Genomic DNA, 25427 nt, shown 5'->3' on the forward strand with positions numbered 1-25427 from the left:
TAACCTCTAAATACAACTATGAACCTGAAAATGAGCATAATATGAGCACTTTAAGAAAATAAGAAAGCAATGGGGGGGACAATACCAAGTTCATGTTAACAGAATTTGTAAAAGGTACAATGACTGACTGGTTAAAGCACAGCTTATTTCAACTTGAAAACCACGACCATGAAATCATTTTTTGAGCAGTAAAAAATACTAACAAACCTCAGCATCTCCAAAGCGGGAGGTGAATCTGTAAAGTCTCGAGTGAGTGCTGAGAGCATCCTGTCTGCATCCATGTTGTGGCTGGTGGTTAATCAAAGGTTATGTCCATGGCATCATTCCCTGAGAGTGAAGAACTGCGCATCCCAAGCAAAACCCACATCTGGTATTCTTAAAAAACAAACAAAAAAAAAGCGGAAAAACCTCACTCATCCCATTGAAGTTCTACAAACGTTCACTTCTTCTGAATGGATCGACCACAGTGGCTCAGAATACTTGAAATAATTGAAGGTAACTGGCACTAGTTGAAAAAGCTCAGGTGTAGATATGGAAGCGGACATTTCCCAACCTAACCTAGTTTCCATTCACTCATAGCCCCAACACCTCTGGCTACTGTAGGGAGAAGAGGAAACCAGAACAGACAAGAATCAACACAGGATCTATTCACTGGGGTAGCGGGGCTTAAAAAGTTGTGACAGAATAGAAGGTAATAAAAGAGCTGTAGGTAAATTAGTTCTCGACGAATGATGATCACATGAACTCTAAAAACATCCACATTTACAAAAAGTATGCGTTAAAGATAAAAAAAGAAAAATTAACCCTATCAAAAGGAAAAAAAAAAAAAAACCTTAGATTAGCTGAGGCTTTATGGTAAAAATATAATAAAATCATTATCTTTCAATTAATAAATACATCATTCAGAATCCATACAAATAACACAAAAAAAAAAAATCAACAGATAAAACAAGAAATAAATTAAGCAGGATATCAGGCGAGTCATTTGTCATCGTTTTTTTAGACCGAGCGAATGACTCGTAATTCCTATTTTGAACAAATTCAGAGGGGCAGCACTTTGAGCAGCTTGCCTTTAGCCATTATCACTCAGACACAGACTCCCCTCTAATTATTAAACATAGTGCAGATTTGAGAGGTTTTTTTTGCACTAAATTGTGCAATTCTGAAATGCACATATTTAGTTTTTTTTTTTTACAAATAGAAGAATTGGGGAATAATGGACCAAAGTGCTGCCTCTCACCGTTTCTTCTCTCCTCAAAGTCATTATTGCTGGTGTGATTAAGATAAAGGGGGGGGAATGAGGGCTTGGAAGGGACAAGCATGAGTGGAGAAAAGTACAAACAATAAGCACCATTTTGAAATTTCAGTTCACCGCATCCTCCTTAGCACCTCGTCTCCATCTTCCGAGCCAGAGGGGGAAAAAGACCCTGCTCGAGATGTACAGCTCAGTTGCATCTGCTCCTCCATCATGTTCAGTTTGTCTCAGATAGACATGAAGCAAGTGAATGTTGTGCGGGGGGGGTTCGTTCAGCAGAGAGAGTAAATATCAAGATGTGATGCAGATGATCTTGGCATCGGAAGCTGCTTCCCAGCAAAGCAAGTCATTTTGTTGTTTGTTTGGTATACCTCCTACATCTCCTTTGTCCATTTGAATGCCCGCAGGAGCTTCAATCCACCTTTCCCTGCAGCAGAACATTTTATGACATGCTTGTCCCTCTCTGCTTCCTGTAGCTCCTTTCTGTTTTTGTTCTTAGTGTGCTTGTGTGGTGAAGTCGTGCACTTGCTCATTTCATATCCAATACCCTGTCTCCTAAGCATGCACAGTGAGCGTGTTTTACGTGTCAAGATTCAATCAGTTAGTCTCCAGGCAGTGTGTTCGTTTTTTTTTTCTCTTTCTCCATTTCCACAGCACAAAAAGTGTCATTGGCGTAACAAATACGCCAATGTTTCCTTTTTTTTTGTCTTCAAGAAAATGTCCCCATGCATCATTTTGCTTTTGAAGATTTGGAGTGTTACACAAAGACGCGATTATGTCTGTTGAGTTTTAGGATCTTCCCCAGTCTCTGCTTGGCTGTGGCCATTCCTTTTTTGGGCCGCTTGCCTAGAACAAAAAAAGAAGAGGAAAGGAACAAAAAGGAGAACAGCATTAGAAGTAAGCACGGAGAGGAGAGAATGTTTACAAAGCATGTCTACTAGTGCTGTAAATAAGTGTTTGGTAACAGTTTAGTCTGTAAATTGTCAGATATTTTATGTCCGTCTATGAAATAGTGAAAAATGCACATTAAATTTACCAGGGCACAAGTTGGCATGTTAAATGTCTTTTTTTTTTTTTTTTTTAACCAACATTCCAAACCCTAAAAATATAGTTATTACTATTTACTATCTTACAAGACAAATATACATTTCCATGTTTGTAAATTACAGTGGTTGCTATGTATTAACTTACTTTATTTCCACATTAATCAGTTCATTTATTTTATCCATGTTCTGCATATCTCAAGCATTTTTACATCATAATAATTGTGCATCAACGCTGCTCTCAATCCTTTTTCGCACATCCTATCTTTTAATACATTTTTCTTTGCATTTTCAATTACCAAGTTTAACTTTACCTAAGCTTAATTTTTAATTGAAAGAATCTAGCAATATGCAAATACAACTTGGCATGAGAGGTCTCATACGTCATTGAAGACTTTCCAGTTTCCACATCACACTTTACTTTGTGGCATATTATACCACAAGGGCTTCCAAAGTAGTTTAGATATCACAAATCATGCTCATCCATACACGTTAAACTGGTGAGGTTACCCCCTTCAGCACATACATCACTCTGCACAGTCACAACACCTTTTTGCTCACAAGAAGTACAAATGTGATTTCCAAACCTTTCGTGGCCTGATTGCTGATAGGTGGGGGGTTGGGGGCGTGCCTCTTGGAGGGGTGGGGTGGAGACATTGAGGGGTCACAGTACTGGTAGTCTGTCTCTGGGCTGCTGCCGTGGCTTCGGCTGAGAGGGCTAGGGAGCCCCTGATTGTCCCAGGCCTCGCTGCTGTTGCCCTGGCTGTCCATCGGGCTCTTGTCCCCCTGCAGTCGGTGCTGGTGCTGCGCCTCCTCCCTCTGCTCCAGTGGCGAGCACTGGCTGGAGCTGGACCACCAGGGCTCCTGGGACGAGGCTACCTTCTCCGGCTTGGAGGAGCACAGCAGACCAGCCATAGATAGCATCCCCTGAATGGCCTCTTCTGTGCTGGGTGAGGTAGGACGTTCTCTGCAAGAATCAAACAGGACTTGATTATTTACTACCTCTCAGTGCAGGGTTTCCCACACACAGACTATTGTATGGCAGTGCACCTCACTATCAACACTGGCAGTATATATATATTTTTAAAACCCCATTTAAAATACGTTCTTGGGCAACAATACAAATTAGCACCGCCGCCTGCTGCTATGAAGATGTATTACGTTTCTCAAGTCGTGTGTCGCATCAGTGTGTCCCGAGGATGTTTTTTGGACTTCGGGGACCCGACTGATCATCTCGACTGGATTTTCTGTCGACGGTCGGCCGTCTGGCTGGTGTGTCCCGGCCTTAAAACACCATCCATCCCACTGTGCACACAGCGTCTGTCTCCATCAAGGAGAGAAGACGGCTGGCAAAATTCACAAGTTGACGAAAGGTTGGTATCTATCTCGTGAACACCTTTACACAATCACACATTCATAATCACCGACCCGACTCTTGGCAAACTAGTGATTGCGCCCGCTTTAGAAAGTTAACTAGTCGCAAGTTTGCGGTAAAATGCAGTTGGGTTGTCACTGCAGTGCACACAAAAATAATACACGTTTGAGCTTTGAGGGGTGCCATGGGTCATGGTCCCGTCATGATGACGGACATCTTTGCATGCGTTTCTTACCGTTTGAGTGGTTTGTGTTTGTGCCTGAGTTTCTGGCCAGACTGGTCCAGCTCTATGGTGTGCCCTGAGCCTCTCTGCTGATATAAGCCCTTCTTCTCCTCGTCCTCCTCTTCCTCCTGCGAACTCCCTGAATCCTCGTCAGAAGAGGACGACGACGACGACGACGATGACGACAATGATGCTTTACGCTACATTGAAACATTTTAAATTAGAAAGGATGCATCAGTAATCACAGCATAAAAAGTCTGGATACATTTCAATAGACGTAGATATTGATGTGCCATTAAAGCACACTTTGATATTGCCTGTTGTATTTGTAATTCTGGGACTACACAGAGCATTTAATGCATCACTAATACTACTACATCACTATAACTAGTAATGTCAAGGTAGTTTAGCCCATTCAACTCAAGACAAGCAAGCCAACGGACACAGATCAACATAAAACGTGGTCAGTGATGGGAAAAACTATTGGACTGATCAGCTGACTGACTGCTACAGTGTGTGCATTGCCTGACTGCTAGCTGTTTTTTCTTTGAATGGATTTCACTTTCACAAAACCTAATTCGGCCAAAGATGAACAATTAAACATATTTTGGGGTATTGTATATTTTGTTTGCCCAAAGAAGACATTATTTTGTGTGTTTTCAGGACTGAATGTTATGTTAAGTCTTACTATTGTTTATGGATACCAGCATTGTTATGTTAATACACTACATGAAAAACAAAGTGGAGTGTTCATGGTCTTTTTGCTACTTGGCTTCTTTAAAACGTTGAAAAATTTGTTTTACATTTTAGGCATACATCCTTTGTATTGGCCGACATTTGAGTTTGTTGACTAGAAAACCTTGCCAGGATATCTTCTGGCTGGCACCCAAGAGAATAAAACAAAAAAATAATAGTTGCACAACATTTTTAGTCTGCTTTTGACCCACCCAGACCTCTCAGGTCGTCTGGGACAGGTCTACTTGTTGTCCCCAGAGTCAGAACTAAACAGGGGGAAGCAGCGTTCAGTTTTTATGCTCCACATATCTGGAACAAACTCCCAGAAACCTGTAGGTCCGCTGCAACTCTCAGTTCTTTTAAATCTAAGCTAAAGACCTATCTTTTTGATGTTGCTTTTCTTTAAATAATCTATTTTATTAACTTTAATTTCTTATACTGCACTGTAACTTTTATTCTTATACTGCACTATCAATTTTATTCTTGTCTTTTAATGTTTTTAATTTGTTTATTATTGTTTTTTAATTGTTTTCTAACTGCTCTTTAATGTTTTATGAAAAGCACTTTGAATTGCCCTGTTGCTGAAATGTGCTATATAAATAAAGCTGCCTTGCCGCATGTTTTAATTAGTACCTAACAATGTAGTATAATTATGTCTGTCTGTAATAATAATAATATATTTTTGTAACTAAACTCAATATTCTCTTTTTATTATTGCTCTGCATGCTTGTAAACTACAAACTTTTTTTTTTTTTTTTTTTTTTTTTTTAAGTATGTAAACATTGTGCATTTACAGCAATGTAATGTGCAACTGCCTGTTAAATTAAACCAATACATAAATGAAACAAATAATCAACGTATAACTTTTCCGTGGATAAAACACAAGGATTTAAGGGACACTAATACTCCAAAGAAAAGCTCCAAACAATGATTATGGAGTTCTAAGACTCCCAACAACCAAATCCTTCTCAATATGTCTGAGCTACACATTCTTCAGCGTAGAAATCAAAAGTTTTAAGCCATTTGATGCCGTTAGATGGCTCAGTATTTACCTCTGTGGGAGAGTCACTGTCTAAATCCACGTCTGACACACTGGCGTGTCCTGAGACTTCTTCCCTGAGTTCAGTCTTCACCCTCTCCAGACCACCTGAGAAACACAGGAACACGCCATGAGCTTAAAACGATGACAATGAACGCACTCAAATTTGGGTTCAAGAATAATAATACTAACAATAGCAGCCACTGGTGACTTACTGAAGAGTGTGAGTTTCTCAACTGTGCTGTGCTGCTCTTGACTGTGCCGCGTCCTCTCCGACTTGACGTCCACACAACTCTTTGGTGGGCCAAGAGATGACCGCTCACCCTCCGTCTTTACCGGGCTGCTGCCTGGCCGCCTCATATCTCTGCACACAAAGATCCATGTTTGAATGTAGAGATGGTCCGATACCATTTTTTGCTTCCTGATACCGATTCCCATACCTGAACTTGCGTTTCGGCCGATACAGAGTACCGATCCGATACCAGTGGGTCATATATTTTATTATGTTTTAACAACTGTATACTACTATCCCTGTATGGATGTGATATGATTTCTATCTTTGCTGTCTGGCTCAAGTTAAACTCTTTGTAAAACATGAACAAACACAAACAATGAATGTCGTAGAACTTTCTTTTATTCTCCAGTTTGACAGTCTGTTATAATGGAAAAAGAACCTAAATAAACTACTTTTAACGTAGATTTTCTTTAGGGCTTTATTACGTGGTATCGGATCGGTGCACAAACTCCAGTACTTCCCGATACCAGCGTTTTAGGCAGTATTGGAGCCGATACCGATACTGGTATCGGAACATCTCTATTTGAATGATGAAATAAAATTTAGATTTCACAATAACATATAGTATAGAATAGAAAGATTCACATCATCAAAACTCTTAAAATATTTATTGTGATCTGAATCAAACAGCAATTTAATTCCGCTGTTGTTTCATGTCCTGCATAAAAGGCCAATTTGATGCCATTTAAGGTTAATATTGTTGTTCCTTTTGGACGCTAGTTTCGGTTATCATTTATATCATGGTATTCGATGCAAAGTTTTTAATAAAACTTAAGAGGATTTTACATCTGACAGAATTTTCCCAAATTTAGGTTGACTGATTCTGTGTGAATGACGACTGAGCCTTAATTAATAAGGAGGAACAAACGTTGCTTTGTTAGCCAAAGAGAAGTGAGCTCTCACCTGATAATTCTGCCGTTGACCAGCATTAGCCGTAGGTGGTTCTCCTCTAAAGTCTCTGCAGCTGCGGATGCAGTTGACACTTTGTTGAGCTTCCCGCGAACCTTGGCACAGAACGCCGCATCCTACGTTGAACAGACCAGCATCAGTCAATAAACAGACTATTACATATTTATGTCCACAAGAAGCATCGACACTGAGCTACTTTTTTTGTTTTATAGGGGGGAAAAAAATCAAAAGCAGATTTTGTGATATGCATTCTAAGTGCCAGATAACAATCACTGCTCACCTCCTCGAGCGGCCCCACCTCCAGCCTCCTTAGCACCTCCCGGGTGTGCTGCTCTAAGATGTCCAAGTTGGAGGGCACTTTAGGGGTCTGCCGCTGCTGCTCCCTCAGCCGCCTGGCGGCCCTTCTCGCCTGGCGGGCCTGGGACAGCTTCTCCAGCGTAGCACGAGTAGCCGGGCAGGCATTTGATCCAGATGGAAATCCACACCCACTTCCCTGAGACTTCACTGGCTTGCTACCACTGACTGGTTCCTCCTATTGATATAAACGAAATGTAATGGGACTCATGTTTCTACCAAAGTAGTCTATATCCATGACCTTCCACTTCTGGGATTGCTCCGTTGCCGTTTTGGAAGTTTAAACTCCGCTTGATTTATGAGGGTTATGGTTAACTGCTCCTAGTAAATCCAGACAGCTAGCTAGATTATCTGTCCAATCTGAGTTTTCTGTTGCACGACTAAAACAACTTTTGAACGTAAACGTTCCACCAAAACAAGTTTCTTCCCGAGGCTATTTTACAGCGGCACCGGGGCTCCGTGCCGTGCTTAGTGCCGCCCATGACGATTGGGATTGGTTTAAAGAAATGCCAATAAACCAGAGCACGTTTTTCTCCCATCCCGGAATGCTGTGTGGACTAGCCAGACCCTCTTTTGCAGCCCTGTGGAGGAAGGTCTGGCAAAGCGAGACTACTGCCAAAGTCAGTGATTTACAGGTGCACAAGTTCATATATTTGAATATTCCAATTGCTGTTTGAATGCATGTCCTCCTTTATCTGTATCAGAATTTTCTTTGTCCTTTTCAGCTTCAGCAGTCTAATTACTTTACAGATAGCAATGTGTGGGTACTTTGTTTTGTTTGTGCAGCTTTTTGTTACTCAACACCTGCAAAACATGTATGGATGTGCGTGCGATTGCCACCGGTAAATGAAAGAACGATCAGCTCTACAAATATTTTTTAAAAACAGCGCAGTTTATATTTAAAACCAGCACCAATGCATCAGTTCATGACTTTAGCTCTCCTCAGAGCTGACAAATACCTGCATTAAGTGTAAAAAAAGGTCTAACCCTCTCCCATATCCTTTCCTCCTTGTCCTATCTTACCTCCAGGTAGCGGATTTCCTTGGTCAGCTCTTTAATGAGATGATTAGGCCTGATATGGTCTGGTACTTCACTGGTGGGCTCAGTCACCTGCAAAGCCACAGCAGACCACATTCAGACAGGGGAAGTGAACAGAAAGAAGTCTGTTGTTGGCCACTGACACGCATCCAGTCGATAAGAACAAACAGTGGTGACGACTGTGTAACAATAACCATCTGGACTGGAGATAGTTGAGGAAGAGTCAGGTGAAGGTAGACGGAGAGGACCGTGAGAACACTGTGGCCGATGCTCACCTCTCTTTTCAACCAGGTCCTCAGTGCACTGATTAAAGCCTTGACTCCCTCCACTAGGTAGGTTGGTGGTGGACAGTTGTCCTCTCGTAGCTCTGAAGGGGGGGACATACAAGCATTAAACCTATACAAATCTCAGACAGCAAACTTAAAACTAAGTAAAATATTAAAAAAATGTCCAAAAGGAGATGTACATCATTTTGCACTGTAACTTCCCAAACTGATGCATCATATTTAGATATTGGTGGGAAATATTAAGCTTCTTTTTCTCCTATCAACTATTTGTTTTATTTCTATGTATTATTATTTTCCTGACAGGTCTGATGTGTATAACACCTACATTTGATCTTACATCTAATATTGTGTGTTGGACAGATTAACGTTTCACTCTTACCTTTTAGCGTTTCCAAGAGGTTCTTGGCCACATACCAACAGATGGCCTCGAAGTACGGAAACTTAAAGAGGTCTGGGGTTTTCAGGCGGCGCTCCATTTCATAACACCTGCAAATCAACAGAAGAAACACAAATTAGTTTCAAGTAGTGATACAGTTACAAACATCAAATTAAAATTAACGTCATCATTTTTGTATATTATCCAAGCTGTGTACCTGAGCTGCATGCCAATATTGAGGTTGTGAAGGAAGTTCCCTCCAAATGCCATGCAATCCTGAGAGGTGAGAACAGCATGGATCCAGCCTGTAGGGGGCGCCAGAGTACAAATGTTTCCACAACTTACCCACAGACTGACTTGCAACAATATTACACTTAAAGAGGGGACAGGTAAATTGACACCTTAATGCTGGGCACTTGATCAAATATGTAGGTTTGAGTGATCTGCATGAAAATATGTAGATATTTACAGCACGTATATGCCTCACCATGCACAAAACACCCACATGTATACATACAAAAACAAAGTTATTGTCCTCCCACAGGAAAAAGATAAGTTTGTCTATTATAATGATGTGTTCCCCCTTAGCTAAACAGTGGTCTTTATGCAACAAAGTGACAGAAAGCAGAGTCTGAGGGGTGGGGGTTAGCTGATAGATAGGCCTGATAATGCATGACTGACTGACTGAATGACTGACCTACTGTGCTCTCTGACCCCCACTTAATTCCCACCTCTCCACACCCTCTCTGCCAAAGCTCTCTTTTACCATGCTGCTTCAGCCTGCTGAGAAAGCATGGCTGGAAGACTGAGTGAGGACATCCAGCAGTTGACGGGCTGAACTGAGCTTTGTCTGTCTGGGTGCAAAGGAACTTTTATCGGCTTAAAAAGTCCATTGAGAGACTGATGGATGGACAATTGTGTGACTGGAGACGTTAGCTTCACTTTTAGAAGCATGTCATACTCAGTTAGTGACATGAGAAACAAAACATATTTTAGCCTCTTAACACAACTTCTAATTAACAACAGCAGTACTGCTAGTTAAAAGGAATTTAAGAAGAGGAAAGCTGTGATCTACAGCATCATCACTACTTTCATCATATTACACAACAGCACTGTTTTTCTTCATTTTTCCATTGCAATTATGATCATTAAGAACTGTTTGGGTTGTTGCTCAGGAAGACATTCCCTCTCTGTTATTTTCCTTTGGCAATGACAGAGGACCTTCAAGAAGCCTGTATTTTCCTGGCAGAAGCCATGGGAAGCGGGATTATTTTAACTTTTGAATGCATGTGAAAAGACAAACAAACCCAAACAACCAGTCAGCTGGGTTGGTGCAGAAGAGTTAGGCAGGCACCAACTACAATGATATAACATTAGTGACACAGATAGCCGTTTGTCCGAGTGTCTGAAAGTTATTGGGCTTGGAAACCACAAAGTAGCTGATTATCCAAGACTCTAGAGGTGCTTTCACACTTAACCCTGGTTCATTTGTTTCTGGTTTGAAAGCTTTCAATCAAACCCTGGCACAGACCAAACAATCGGTCCGAGACCGATGGAAAAGGAGGATCTCAGACCATTTCCGAGCAGACTCTGGTGCAGTTGTGTTTGTTGTCTGAAAGCAAACGGACCAACAGCAGGGTTGTGCAACAGTGGATATTTGATTTCAGCATGAATTCAAAGGCTGAACTACTATTAAATCCATCTGCTGATTGAGAACTGTTCAGGAAGCGATCTTATAATAAACCATGTATTTGTATTTATGCAAATCATTTGGTAACGTGCATCAGCACTTGAGTGATTTTTCCTTATCAATCGGACAGTCAAAAGCAGTAAAAACTGCAGTGTGTTGTGCTTGTATCCTACTCTGTGTACTTTGGCAGCTCATTAAGTCCATTAAAAAATGCATAACATAGCGATCCAACAGTTACTGCCTTGCCTAATATTGCTGTACAAGTTGCCTCCTTTTCATCCTGTCTCTATCCGTTTGTAATTCATAAATTCATAACATAGGGTCGACCTACTGTCAGTCACCAGATGAACCAAACTACAGGCGTGAAAGCACCCTAAAAGTCCGCACTAGACTAAAACATTCAAAGGAATTCCAGGCAAGCATAAACAAAACCACAGACCTGTAGGGATGAGCAGGGTGGTTCCTTGGGGCACAACACACTTGTAGCACTTCTCCACTTTGTCCCCAAAGAACAATTCGCTCTGATTGGGCGAGGAGCTCCATACCTCATATAGTGCAAGGTTGGCGGGAGTGGGCTTGATCAAGTAGAAGATCTTCTCACCCTGCAAAGCAGATGAAGAGGAGTTAAAAATCAACACACTGTAATGACACTATGTTTGAACATGGCAGCTGTGGTGGTGATGCTGCTAACCCACAAACACATTGAAATGAATGTCCGCTTTAGTTTATAAAAAGGAGAAGGGTGAGATCATCAATATGAGCGCAGCAGTGCTGCCCCCGGAGCTGCTTGATGAATAGATGTGATGTGAGAAGCGGGGTGACCTTTCAGCAAGTGTTAGCCAAATCAGCAGTGACTGCCTGTCCTAAATACCTCAGTATATACAAATGCACTAAAAATCCCTTCAGCTTGACAAATGATAGGGAAGCATGGTGTTGGATTTAACAACAAAACAGTAGTTTATTTGGCCTAGAACGTGTCATCAATTCTTGCCCGATTTCCAAATACATTCAGCTCTTCTTCATGCAAACACTCACCCAGAGAACATGGTACCAGACAGAGGTTCCTCCGAAGTCTATGTGGAAATCTGTGTAGCTGTCCTTAACCCCCATAAGGCAGTACTTCTGGACAAAGGGCTTGGGGAAGAAGGAGTCGTCCGGCCAGTAGTTCTCTACCCAGGACATCTTACGAGCCACGTCAGGAACCTCCACCAACTCTGACATCCTTAGTGGGTGGTTGGAGCCAGGCAAAAAGTGAAAAAAGGAAGGTTAGATTTTGATAAAGTTATTAATACAGATAGGAAAGTCTTAACATTCCTAAAAAAAGATGATCCAAGCACGAGCAAGGTTAACATGCATGTTGTGTGTTTATGTAAAATGTACTATCTCTCTATGTATCTTTATTGGATTTTTTTTTAAATTCCCAAATATCAATATCAGCCAAAAAAAGAATAAATTGTATCGATCAGGCTATAGTGGGACATTGTTTTACTGACTAGAAATATAGATTTTTTGCATAAAGATGCAACTAAGTTATGACTGCAACTTCCATTTTAAAATGCAAGTGCACTGGAATTTAATTGTCAACAATTAATACAACTCCTGATAATTGATAAAGGAAATTGTGAATAGTATGTAAGGTCATTTTTGACTTTGGAAACAGTAGTTTGACAAAACAAAAAATCCTTCCACCTAATACAACTGAAAGCTTCAGAAAGCGTGTTAAAGAGGCTATAGATACACACATATTTGCAACACAGCTAATGCTGGTTTATATAAGCATTTTCTCAAGTGTGACATGACTGACTGTAACGTACTGCCAGTGTTTATTAGGGATCGTTTTAACTAAAGCGGTTGTTTTAGCCAACAGAGTCAACAGACTTGAGCATAGCTTACTTAGTGTCAGAGAACTCCAGGCTGATGAGGTTGAGGACTTTGGGTCGATGTGGGTTGGTGTAATACTTGATAAACTCGCTGAGCTTCATCTTGCTGTCCGCCTGCCGTGCCACATCTATCACATCGATGATTTTGTCGCCACCTACATGGGAGATAAGTCTACATTATATATGGAGAAGTTCTGAAGTCAGTAACCCCTGAATGAAAAAGATCTTCAATTCTTTAATTGGCTGCTGAGTGGGTGTGGGGTTCACTAGGGTCTGCTGTCCTCTGGCATCTCCATGTGCTTTTAGAGATCAAGTCCTGAGGGAAACTGGCACCAATATGGCAGCGTGGGGAGGGGTTGTACATGGAGGCAAGCGAGACAATCTGTCAATCTGTTCAGACCACCAGTCCCTGAGGAGGTGTGGGTGGAGGTGCTGCGTTCAATGTCTGTGTGTGCTTTGGAGGCCTCAAGCGTTGACAGAAATACACGTATAGATGTGAGAAAGAGTGTGTGCCTAGGTTTCATGTGGTGTGTTGGTGCGTATGAGACAGAAAACAGATGCTTAAAAAAGGGAAAAGAAGCGGAAACTCGTAGAACACAGCTAACAGTTGGGCCACTACAAATCACACTCGGGTGACACATTGGGCCGGGGTGCAGTGTGTGTAGCAAGACAGCTGGTTGTTGTATTTTCCCCACACCCCTCCCACTCCCCTTTTTTGTTTTTTTATTACCCCTTTGCATGTCTGTCTCTCACACACACACACACACACACACACACACACACACACACACACACACACACACACACACACACACACACACACACACACACACACACACACACACACACACACACACACACACACACACACACACACACACACACACACACACAGCTGGCCAGCGTCTGATGACAGAGAACAGCTGGAGTAAGGTCAGTCAGTCACACAGTGAGAGACTAAGCTGCCTAGAAACCACACAACACCAGCTTTACAAACCCAACAGCAAGACAAAAAACTGAATCAACACCCCTACTGAACTAGCTCGATAATATATTATGACACCCAGTAATGTCAAAGTAGTCATTACCTAAGGTGTTGCAAATATGTCTCAGTCAACATTCTTGAACCAGAAACTCTTTTCTTACTGCATTCATTTAAAATTATTTTAAGTTGAACTGTTTTTCTCATTAATCATCCATTTCTAAATTGATGATTTAAATCATGAACTCTACTCTGCAGTTTAAAGCGCTTTACTATCAATATGGCATTGCACCACCACGAGTTATTCTTTTTACTAAATATTAGGATGGTGCATTGCATTTTTTTTTTTTTTTAATTCTGTGTGATATACAATAATATATAAACTCAGCAAAAAAATTAACGCCCCTTTTTCAGGACACTGTATTTTAAAGATACTTTTGTAAAAATCAAAAATAACTTTAGAGATCTTTATTGTAAAGGGTTTAAACCGTTTTCCATGCTTGTTGAACCATAAACAATTAATGAACAACATTTAACTTAAGGGCGGTAGGCAATTAAGGTCACTGTTAAAAGAAAATTAGGAAAGTAAAGAGACCTTTCTACTGACTCTGAAAAATACCAAAAGAAAGACGCCCAGGGACCCTGCTAATCTGCGTGAACGTGCCTTAGGCACGGTGAAGGAGGCATGAGGACAGCAGATGTGGCCAGGGCAATACATTGCAATGTCCCTACTGTGAGACGCTTAAGACAGCGCTACAGGGAGACCGGAAGTACAGCTGATCGTCCTCACAGTGGCAGACCACGTATAACAACACCTGCATAGGATCGGTACATCCAAAAATCACACCTGAGGGACAGGTACAGGATGGCAAAAACAACCACAAGAACTGGCCAGTCTGGTGCAGTACATGTGGAGGAGATGCACTGCAGTACTTAATGCAGCTGGTGGCCACAAAAACCTTATAGGAAAAGTCTAAATGTTATTTCTTGAGCGTTATCCAGCAGCTTCTTCAAAAAGGTAGTTTTGCAATCCCACAGATGCGTAGTGTTGGCCTGGCATGATAAAGTGTCTGCCCAGGATCAAACTAATGCTTAAATCTAGTATTTCTATAGAGGGAGTCACTCTGATCTTATTTACTTGGCTGAGTATTGCACTATATAAAGCTTTTTATATCTCGTTAAGCATTTTAGTCGTGACAATATAGGGAGAATATGGGGAGAGTGAAGTAAAACAACACAGGTGCCTGGCCGCAATTAAAGCGTTGATGTGGCTGTTAAATGCTATGTGCCTAAACCAGCATGCCCCAAATCTTACATCTTTTTTATGACTGATCAATCATTCTGAGTCCATTATAAGACTTCCACTGACCATTCATCGATGCTCTATCACTGGGCCCAATCATTGGCCACACACTTTGTTGGCAACACACAGAAGACATCAGGGTTCAATCCTGTTGACTCATTGTCTTCTAACTGTAAGAAATGCAACCCAACACTTAGTCCCTGGTCACAACACCTGTGCCTTGGCTTAATGCTCAATATGGCAAGGAAGGGAGAGAATTAGTGAGAGGGGGAGTCTGTAATCTGAACTTAATGATAAAAACGTCAGTGGGCTTGGTAATGGGCTTGTAATAGGAGCTGGGAAGTGGCAGGCTGTTTCAATAAGGAAGCGTAGTGGTCATAGAGAGGGTAGTGAAAGCTTAGCCATCACTCATTTAGAACTCATTCAGCCATTGCCTGATGCCTGATAAGTGGGTTAAAACCCCATGAACCTAGAAACCTGTTCTTATTGACATTCAGATGGCGCCTGCTCAGCGATGGCCACTTAGCTGGCTGGTGTTGGGTGGTTTCATTAGCTTTAAGCATACTGAGGCTACTGTGTATACCCACATCCACCCCAAAGGATAAACAGTTGTGCGTTATTGTAAATTTGATACAGCTGACGGCAACTGTTTTATGCTGCAGAATAAAGCCCGTTCATCATGAAGTGTCCTTACCGACATACTGCTCCACATCTTTGACAGAGAAAGTAGAGACTGGTAGTTTGAGTCCCAGGCCCTCCATCTCTGTGACCGCTATGGGGTAGTTGAAGCCGTGCCTCTCCAGGTACCTGGTTGTCACCTGCTCGCCCTTCATGTGCATCATGATCTCCTCACCACTGAAACAAGACCATAAGAAGTTCAGTAAACTTGATCTATTGCCATTTTATTAACAGTCATGACCCAAAGGCAACATTTGGGTGCATCACAAAGATGATTTTTATGTCAGTATTCAAAGTAATAGCAGCTTCTGACCTAAGGAGGATTTATGGTTTTACGATAAGGGGTAACGGTGTAGCTTCAGAGCGTAAGCACGTAGCTGCCGTATCTAGGCTGTAGGCTACACCGCCTTCTCAATAACGTAACTACACGTCAGGGTTACAGCGATTACAAAGATACCACGTGGAGACTGCACAAACTGGAATATATCTACGGAAGGACTGCCATTAAAATCAAGTGCAAAACCAGCTTTATGAGGAAATCTTTATCTGGTTGAACAGACATAAACAGAGCTTGACCCTTGGGCTGTCAGAAGAAGCAATTTATAACTATACATGTGCCAAAATTGATATCTACCTGGCGAAGGTCCTGTTCTGGAGCTCCTGGACAAACACTCGAGTGCCAGCCTGCACCGGCTTCGATCCATCGTCTGGCTCTGTATAGTCGTGCCTGTGGCCATTGTTGCGCTTTTTCACTACAACAGACAGACATCTGAGGTTCACAGGGTTGTTTCGTTCTAATTTCATCATGCCGTTGCCCTTTGTAGCTTGTTCTCCCAACAAAGTAGTAAATTATGCACATCACCACTTTTTTTTTTTTTTTTTTTATAGAAAAAGGACATTAATTCACTACTCAACCCCTGAGCTAAGAGATGGGAATGGAGGGGCTTGTCCAATCCAAGTGGAGGGCTTACAACACCATTCAATTAGCCTACTAATGTCTGCCCTATGGGCTACCCGTGTGACCAGTCAAACATACAGAGAGAATCAGAGGACAGTTTTGATGATTGAGATACAGGTTAAGGCCGTTTTATGGTTGTGCGTAAACTCCACGCCGTAGCTACGGCGTCGTGACCCTTTCGGAGTTCTGCGTCGGGGTTGAACGCGTTTCTTTGGATCGCGGTGCATTTCACCGCCAGAACGCTAGGGGGTATGTGGTTTCCGGAGGGTCAATCGCAAAACTCTTTGTGTACTTGTGCGTTGGTGTGTGCCTCGAGCCGTCGTGTGTCTGTGTGTGCGTGCGTATGTGTATGTGTATGTCTGTGCGTGCGTGTGTGTGTGTGTGTGTGTGTGTGTGTGTGTGTGTGTGTGTGTGTGTGAGTGAGTGAGTGAGTGATAGAGCGAGGGAGAAAGTTAGAGAGTGACGGCAATTGTCTCCGGAGCAAGTTGACTCTAGAGGCATAGTGACAGAAACAAAGTGTCTCCCTGTGTTTTTTGTAGCAGGAAAAGTTAACCCTCTCCTTGATTTCATGATGTTTACGGAGAAGGAGAACCAGGAAATGAGTCAGGGGGAAATGCAACACTACCAAGCCACGGCCGAGCGACGTGCGTGGCCGCGACGTGTAGTTACATTTTTCGAGAGGTACACGTCAGGCTACGCCGTAGGGTCTGGCGTAGACGCACAGGGGTCTGCGGGGGTACGCCGTCGATTCTACGCAGAACCACAAAAACGGCCTTTAGGAGGGAGACCGAGAAACAGAAAGCAAAGAAAAATGAGAAAAAGCAGTACTCACTCTGGGAGGGTCCGTGTACGACATCACAGTTGGGACAGTGGTAAACATCGATATCCACAGCATGATGCTCTTCTACCTGCACACAGCTGGAGGTGGAGTCAGAGGATGCAGTTAGAACAAAGTTCACACTTCTTCCAACATGTTTAAACAACATCTCATGGGACACATTTTTGTGACAAGTGTTTTTTGTTTTTACAGTTGGTCTGCAAAAAACAATTATTGTCATCATCATTAACAGGGGTGTGACGAGACCCTCAGCTCACAAGACGAGACACAAGATTTTAACACTATTTTAAAGAAAACTTCAATTAAGAAATATGACCACGGTCAAGGTTATAACGTAACAAAGCGTTACCTCGACGAGAAGTCTCGTCACATTTTTATCTCGCAAGATCTCGTGGGACGAGATCTCGGCACACCTCTAATCATTGATCTACAGATTATTTTCTCAATTAATTGATAATCATTTGGTCTATACAAAAAAAAAGGCCCATCACAATTCCCAGAGCCAAAGGTAATGCCTTAGAATGTCTTGTTTTGTCCCTTTTAAGAAAAAGAGAGACCTAACCTAAAAATTGCACAAATGATCAATTTCAAATAACAATTATCAAAATAGTTGCCAGTTAATTTAACCAGAAATATTGTTATGATGTCATTTGAAGACCTGATTCTAAATAAACAAAAACTGTTTGGGGTCATTGTAAAAGTAGGTAGTTATGAGCTGCAGCTTAGCTTACTCTAAATCTTCATCATTGTCACATCTTGAACTAAAATCCTGTCGATAAAACGTGATTTGGAGTGTGACTACATTTGTGGGCACCATGAGTTCTTTGTCTGACCTGGACATACAAGCTAATGTCAAATTGTCAAACACTGTGTGTGTTACCAGGGGTTACAAGTTTGGGATAAACAAACACTGAGAAAGTACAGTTTGGGTCTGGAAAACTACCTTTGCTCTGATCAATTTTTCCAACAAATGTCCTAAAACTGATGCCTTACTGGAGACCGGAGCAAGAAACTTGAAGCACATTTCAAAGCTTTGGCCCAATAATAACGTAAGGGCACTTGCATGGTACTAGCCCCTTTTTAATGCCACGTGCATATCGTTTAAACCATATTTTCGAGCAATCAAGTCAGATAAAGTGTTCACATCACCCTCCATGTTGTAATTCAGAGTTGAAGATATCTGACTACAAGAAGAGTGGTGAAATGGCTGCACAGGAACCATAGCTGGCAGTTACATCCAAGTAAAACCTGATATGAACACTACAATAATCGATTCAGCTAAATAAACCACTTCACATACGCAACTCTGCAAAAGTAGCTTATTTAGGCTATTAAAATGATGCAACTAATATTAAAATAATGTAACTAATAGGCTAGTTACATTCTTCCCAATCTGCCATCATTAAGTGAATGCAGAATAAGGTAAAAATCTTGGCTGAGCATCAACTGCTTGTACAGATTTTTTTTCCCCCATGGATGGATCTGCAACAGTGTCACACATACTGCTACCCCCGACTGTCCTGCAGCAGCCAAACCACAGGCACCAACACACATGCATTCCTCTGTTGCATACCAGAGCCCCATTCCAGAGCAGCATGAACAGCAACCAAGTTGCCATTCAGGCTAAATGGAAACCAACAGCATTTAGAGTTAGAAAAACTGCATGTTTGTGTGAATCAAGCATGTGTACAGGTCGTTTTAATGGTTACGTTATGTGAGGGATAGGACGGACGCACACACTTTTGAGATCTGAAGACAAGTCATATTGTATGTCCCCACTTGACCTGGAAATAACTGTGCGATACTCTTCCTACAGTCCGTGGACATTTCTTTACTCCGCTCAGACGCTTATTGGTGTGTCCATATGTACGCAGAAACATCACCACCATAAAAAAAACTTGGATGTTTGGATGGGTAACATGTAGACTGAAAAATATGATTTGAAGCCAGTTAAGAGACACATTTGGTAAATCCAGACTTGTCACTGCTAGTGAGATCAGACTTTAAAAACAACAACATTTTACTAACTCACAGAGCAACAACTGCACTAATCCAACCTTCCCTTCCACTGCTTGTTTTCAATTCGGCTCATTTAGACACATGTCGCTAAGCACCATTAGCACTGTGATGGCTGACCCTAAGAAGGAAACAAAGATATGCAACCATAACAAAACTTCAAGCACACTCACTTGAAACTTAAAATTTGCCATCTTCAAACCATCGACAAGCCAGTGAAGTTTAGGTTTGACAGCTAGCATAGTGGCATAGGGTGTAAACAATGGATTTGTGGCTCATATATTGTCTGTTTTGGAAAGGTGAACGCCTGCAAGGAGAGATGGAGCTGACCACTCCTGCTATCAGCTTTGATCTACAAGAAATTGCAGGAAGCTGTAAAAGGAAATAAAGCCGAGAGCCATTAACTCATCAGGAAGTGGTGAGCTTGTGTGAATGCTGGCCCCAATCATCCTGGTGCACTAACAGGATATAAACAGTAGATGCCTCTCCCCAGTTTACCACATGTAACCTGGTGCTATCATTTGCTGCACTGCAAACTTGTTGAAAACAGTGTTTGTAATGCAGACAGCTGCCAAGATTTTTGTCCTAACGTGCATTTAGTTGCCACAATTATCCTGAGACAAAATATATTTACTGATGGAATATTTGATTTGCCATTAAGTAGGCCTGTTTATTTTGGAGTTGTTTTTTTTTTTTTTTTTTTTTTTTTACAAGTTACTCCCAACATCCAAAAGAACTATGAAAATAGGAAATGGCACACAAAAAAAGCTTAAAAGAAGTGCTACTGCAGATGAACAACAATAACACTGTGAGTGCTTGGCTGTAGTATTAGCCTAGCTCATGTATCAGGAATCTTGGTTCACATGTGGCTCTTCGCTGGGGGAAAGCATGAGTCACAGCTCTGTGCTGCCGGCCCTGGTCGGTTGAGATGTGTGAGAGCAGCATGATCTCGACCGAGGTGACCTTGTTGTCCTCAGCTCACTTGGTACTTTCCTTTATGTAATGCCACAGTAGGAAATCAGGGCACTGTGCCACATACGCCAGTCTGACTCAGCTTATCTGTCACCTGAAATGATTAATGCATAATAAGGCACTGAAGCTGGGGAAACTGTGTGGACTTGAGGTACAGAATGTAAAGGGGTTGGGGGGGAGGAAACTCAGCTGAGGGGGAATGAGGGCCAAGTATTTCCTGCCTTGCTCAGACTCAATGATGTATTGCATAACTGCAAAGCGTGCAAACAGTTTTTGCACCAACGTGAACCTCATTTGCTCAGAAAGCAATCAGAGCGAGGATAAGACTGGAGACAACTGAACTGCCGTCATCTTAACACTTAACGAGATAGTGTTATCTCATATGATGTAGAACAAAAACAGAGCATATTGTGATAGAAGGTGACATAGAGTACAGTCAATATGTCTTGCAAAGATAAAAACAAAACCTCGCCAGACTGGAGGGTTATTCTGTGACGGCATTGCAGCCGATTACAAAGCAAAACATCCCTTTGTGAATAAGAGGAGATGTGTGTACTTGGCTAAACCCCTGCCATCAACAGCCCCTCTCCCTTCACTTCCTCTCATCAAGGGCCTCATCCTGTGTGACTGAGAGGGCTTATTCATTAGTGCATGCACTGTGAGGGGTTCATTGTCCTCCATGATCAGTGCAGAAACACAAAGGCTGGAGGCGGGCATCACCATTATTTTCAGCTCTAAATAACCGCTCTACATGGGGCGGCGACACGCCTACATTAGAGAATCGGCAGATCCCTAATGGATGGGTGGTAGAGATAGAGAGGAGATGAGGGCAGTTAAACACACCTGGCTATCTTTATCTACCCCAGAGGAGCACCTGACTCCTCCGGTCCTTTTCCCTAATGCACTCAACCGAAGCTTACATAAACAATGCTGGACTTGGACAGCAGTAAGAGCCACTGAGCCCTGACAGATGGATAGGGATCGGTCATTTTGGCCTTACTGGTTAAATAATTTTAGCTATCTGTGCATAAAAGCAACCTAACATCTCTGCAGTGGTTACAGCTTGAAAGAGAACTCTCTGTAGTCAGCTGGTAAACAACAAAAGAGGATCACTTTGTTGTTTATGGGGCATCAGGGAGCCCTGGGGAGTTTTAACAACTTAATTGTTTTCGTGCAGGTTGAGCTGCCTTGAGGCTCCAAGCACTGGGGCTCTACTTTCACACGTCTTCAACATGGTTGTCTTCAGGCCCCCAGTGCCCCTGTAAAACCTACAAAGTCATCAGTCTTGTGACTGTCTGCTGCTGAAAAACATCAGCCAACAAACTCTGAACTCACCCAAAGATGGACTAGCTGTCCAAATTATATTTCAGCCAGTCTTTACAGTATTTCATTGATTTTGGATTCAGTATGGCACAGAGAGATCCTAAGCTACTCCCCATTACACTACTCCTATTTATAGAGTGACATTTCTAAATTAAGATCTTAATTTTATAGCAGAGACGCTATAGCTTTAATATCATGATTCAATCTGACTGCTAATCAATACACAAGGCTGTTGACCCCTAATCAACATTGATTAAGCTGGATGTAATGCAGTTTCCCTGACCCCAGAGACAGCCTTGCTAATTAATGTAAACATAGCTTTAAACAGGAGCTATGAGGCTGCTCTTTACTTCAATGTCAATTAACTAATCAGACATCTAAACAGATTATCTAAAATGTTTGTTTCATGGACAACAGTGGAAGAAAAAGAAAAATCCTTCCACTCGTTCATCCATCCACTTAGCGTAAACACTAAAAAGGCACTCTGTAGAGGCTATCCATCTCTCTTTAGCGTGCTCACAATCTGTGCGACACTGACGGATCGTGCATTGAACTTGGCTAGCTGGAGTGGCCATCAATCATTCCCTCACAGTCCCATTGAGCCCTGCTAGTCTATCACCACCCCCACCGCCTATACCCACACCAGACAACGGTCTGACTGGAGTGCCTGACACCTACACAGGGGTAAACCCTGTGATCTGACGTGACCCAGTGAGTAGTTCCAGCTAGCCAACATCCATAGTGTTGACGTAAATTGGCATCTTGGAAACACTGGAAACAACCCATTTACAGAAGCAGGTCTTGTAATTAGGTGAGGCTGTAAATGGTAAATAACAGGGTTCAATCTAACATTTGTAATCCAAACCACAGGCTTTAGTAGTGGGCTTTGATGCCTAAAGGAATATTTCAGGGTAGTGGTAGGCAACCTAGGGACTGAAAGACAAATCTTGGTTAGAAGAAGAAGATTGAGAGGACAGAAGAAAACCCAAAATTTGTTTATGTTACACCAACTTATGGTTTATTTTTATTTCTTTAAATCATACATTTTTCTTGTGAAATGGTGGATAGTTTTATTGCTTCTAAAGATTTTTCAGATAAAACTCTTCAACAAGGGAAATCAGTCTTTGGTTGATCAGTTTCAAGATTCCCAGACATATCAAACCTGTGATGTGCAGTCAAATAAACAAAGGTTGGTATGCGCTGTATCAGGGGATCCAGGGCGCGCCACACAACATTAAAAGTGCTATAATTTGCCCATCATTTAATTTAGTATGAAGTACCAATGCTATAGAATGTATTACAATGACTGTTGTAACAACAGCTTCTTTGTAAATTATTTTTGGGCTTTTTTGGCGTTTATTGGAGAGGACAGCTGAAGACAGAAGAGTGGGAGAGAGGGGGATGACATGCATCAAAAGGGCCACGGGTCTGAATCAAACTTGGACCACTGCAGTAAGGACCGATTCTTAATACATGGGGTGCACGCTCAACCAAGTAAACTAAGAGGGCGCCCCGGAAAAGAGAGCTCAATACTCGATATCAGCAAATACCCAGAGTGGATCAGTATTATCTAATCTTCTTTTTGCTTTCTAGTTTACCTCATTGTTCACTACTACTACAGATGAACCATACAGTGTTGGCTAACCATGCCCAAGTCCTCATCCGGTAAAAGTCCCAGGCTGTATTGTGTACTGAGATGCTGAGAAGATACAGGTGATGGAAAACAGGACACTCTCCAGAAACTGAGGCAGCAAAACAAAGTCTCCCACACAAACAGCAACTCAGCTAGCAAACTGACAAACAGGCACCGGGAGGTTGAGCTCCTTTCCATCATCAACAGCCAGAGAATATCCCTTTCCTTCTGGCCAGCCTCGTGGGAAAGAGGCAGAAAATGTTGCTGGTTTTGGAGCTCTGCTCTCTGTGTGTGTGTCTGCTTATTAGTCATCAATGGGGGGAAGCTCCAACATTTGTTCCTTTTCTTGCTAGCACATGACACACAGCCAGCCAGTCTTTTTTGGCTCTGACACATCACAAATTCTGGCTGGCAAGTTTTTTGGCAGCGCACTTAATGTGGTTACGCAATGGCTTCCGACATTTCAACACAAGCAAGATTATAGAACAGATTATTGTATTCATAAACAGTTGCCGTGGGGATGTGCCCACACAGGCAGATTTAAGATACTGAAGAATGGGGTATTCCTCACTTTTGTCTGAGTCAGGCCTATGGAATTAGGGCCACATCGATAAAAAGTGACAGTTAAACAAAGTAAGATCTTTCTGGTTACCTGTGTCTGACACACAACTTGTTATTTCACAATTATTATAACATGTTCTTTCATCACCCTGGCAAAATCTTGTTATCTTCCTTCTCTCAGTATCAGAGCACAAGGTGAGCTACACAACAGCTGCCTGCCTTAATAATAGTCACCTCAGCAGGCTTTATAAAATGGGTTAAACCTGATCATTCAATTAAAAAAGTACAACTAACTAGGTCACTGTGTCACCCCAAAACAGTACAGAATGATCTTGACCCCAAAGAGTAGGGTGTTCATCACAGTATCGGGTAAGGACTAGAGCATGCACAACTGCAATCTGCCAATGTATTTTTCCATACATGCTCAGACACAAATGTGCTTCATTACGCAACAATATAATTCTCATTATAATTTTGACAGCCACCGACCACCCACCAACACACGGCATGAATCATAAAAAGCAACTACAATATCACGGGTCTACTTATAATCAGAAATGAGGCGAGGCCCTTAAAAAATTAGAAAATTGGACAAAACACGACCATGAGCAGTCCAGGAATATGTCTGCCTGGTACCTTTAAATAATCCCCCTGTTCGCCACTAGGGGTCCCCGCCATGTGCCTCCTCTGCCTGAAAGGGGGATTTAAATTTCTCAAGCTGTCAATCAAAAGCCCGACCATAACACGCTCCTTGTTCTCTACCTTTTGCCATCTAATATAGTTAACCACTAAAAATACAAAACGCTCAAACTGCATAGACAGCTGGAAATTAGTATGTATTAAAATTGAATGTTAACTAATTAGGTATAACAATAACTATCTGATTCTGTCCAAACAAACAGAAGTTGTTTATGAAATGTAAAAGGTTGGCAGTGGTTGCCATTACCTTGAGTAACCTACCTTGGTAAGCCAGATTGGTATACAACGACTGGTTAAACAAGCTCTTCATCCGTTAAAAATCACAGTAAAAACCAGCATTAAATTTATCACAGAAGCGACATAAAGGAGCTGGAAAACATGCAGCTTTTTCTATGTCACAATGGCCCCGCCAAGCTTCTGATCACTCAGGTTGACTAACACAGCTCGGCAATTCTGATAGATCCACATATTAGTAGATGAAAAACTATTTGCTATTTGACTCCATTTGAGTCAATAATGTTGATAATCAACATCATTACACAGACCATGTACAAGTCGTATGTTTTAGTCTAACTGGCGGAACAATGGATTCAATTCAAGCCAATTTTAGGGAAAGACACCACACTTTCTTTCGTAAAGTCGTGTCAATAGACGGTTTAAAACCCCCGTCGTCCACCGCTAGTGTTAGCAAGCTAGCTACCAGTCAACACCGCTTAGCGAGCCGTCGCGTTTCTTTAATAAACAATCAGTGTTTGTCGCGTCTAACAAGCCACATCTATAAAGGACATTATAACCTACATACCTGCCGTGAAACCAGTCTTTACAGATGTCGCACTCGATCATAAACCGGCTTACATCGTAGGGCTGCCGGCAGACACAGTACAGCGGGGCCGCCGCCATCTTCCTAGTGTTCCTAAACAACGCAGGAATGAAGCGGGGCGGGGATTTCACCCACGGTCCGGAAA

General features: G+C 42.0%; 1 protein-coding gene across 1 annotated transcript; it reads right to left on the reverse strand.

Moving 5' to 3' along the window:
- Positions 1–25400, reverse strand: kdm7aa (lysine (K)-specific demethylase 7Aa). Its single transcript, XM_028571029.1, has 18 exons — positions 25265–25400; positions 17253–17338; positions 16097–16214; positions 15479–15639; positions 12513–12654; positions 11655–11841; positions 11059–11221; positions 9147–9234; positions 8933–9039; positions 8542–8633; positions 8252–8338; positions 7155–7406; positions 6869–6990; positions 5886–6034; positions 5684–5778; positions 3909–4096; positions 2886–3265; positions 1–2101 (listed from the first exon to the last, which is right to left on the reverse strand). The coding sequence occupies exons 1-18, from the start codon at positions 25360–25362 to the stop codon at positions 2013–2015; spliced, it is 2604 nt and encodes an 867-aa protein (XP_028426830.1). The 5' UTR covers positions 25363–25400; the 3' UTR covers positions 1–2012.
- Between the last annotated feature and the right edge of the window lie 27 nt (positions 25401–25427).

This window comes from Perca flavescens, chromosome 23, assembly GCF_004354835.1.
Source record: "Perca flavescens isolate YP-PL-M2 chromosome 23, PFLA_1.0, whole genome shotgun sequence".
Taxonomy (NCBI): domain Eukaryota; kingdom Metazoa; phylum Chordata; class Actinopteri; order Perciformes; family Percidae; genus Perca; species Perca flavescens.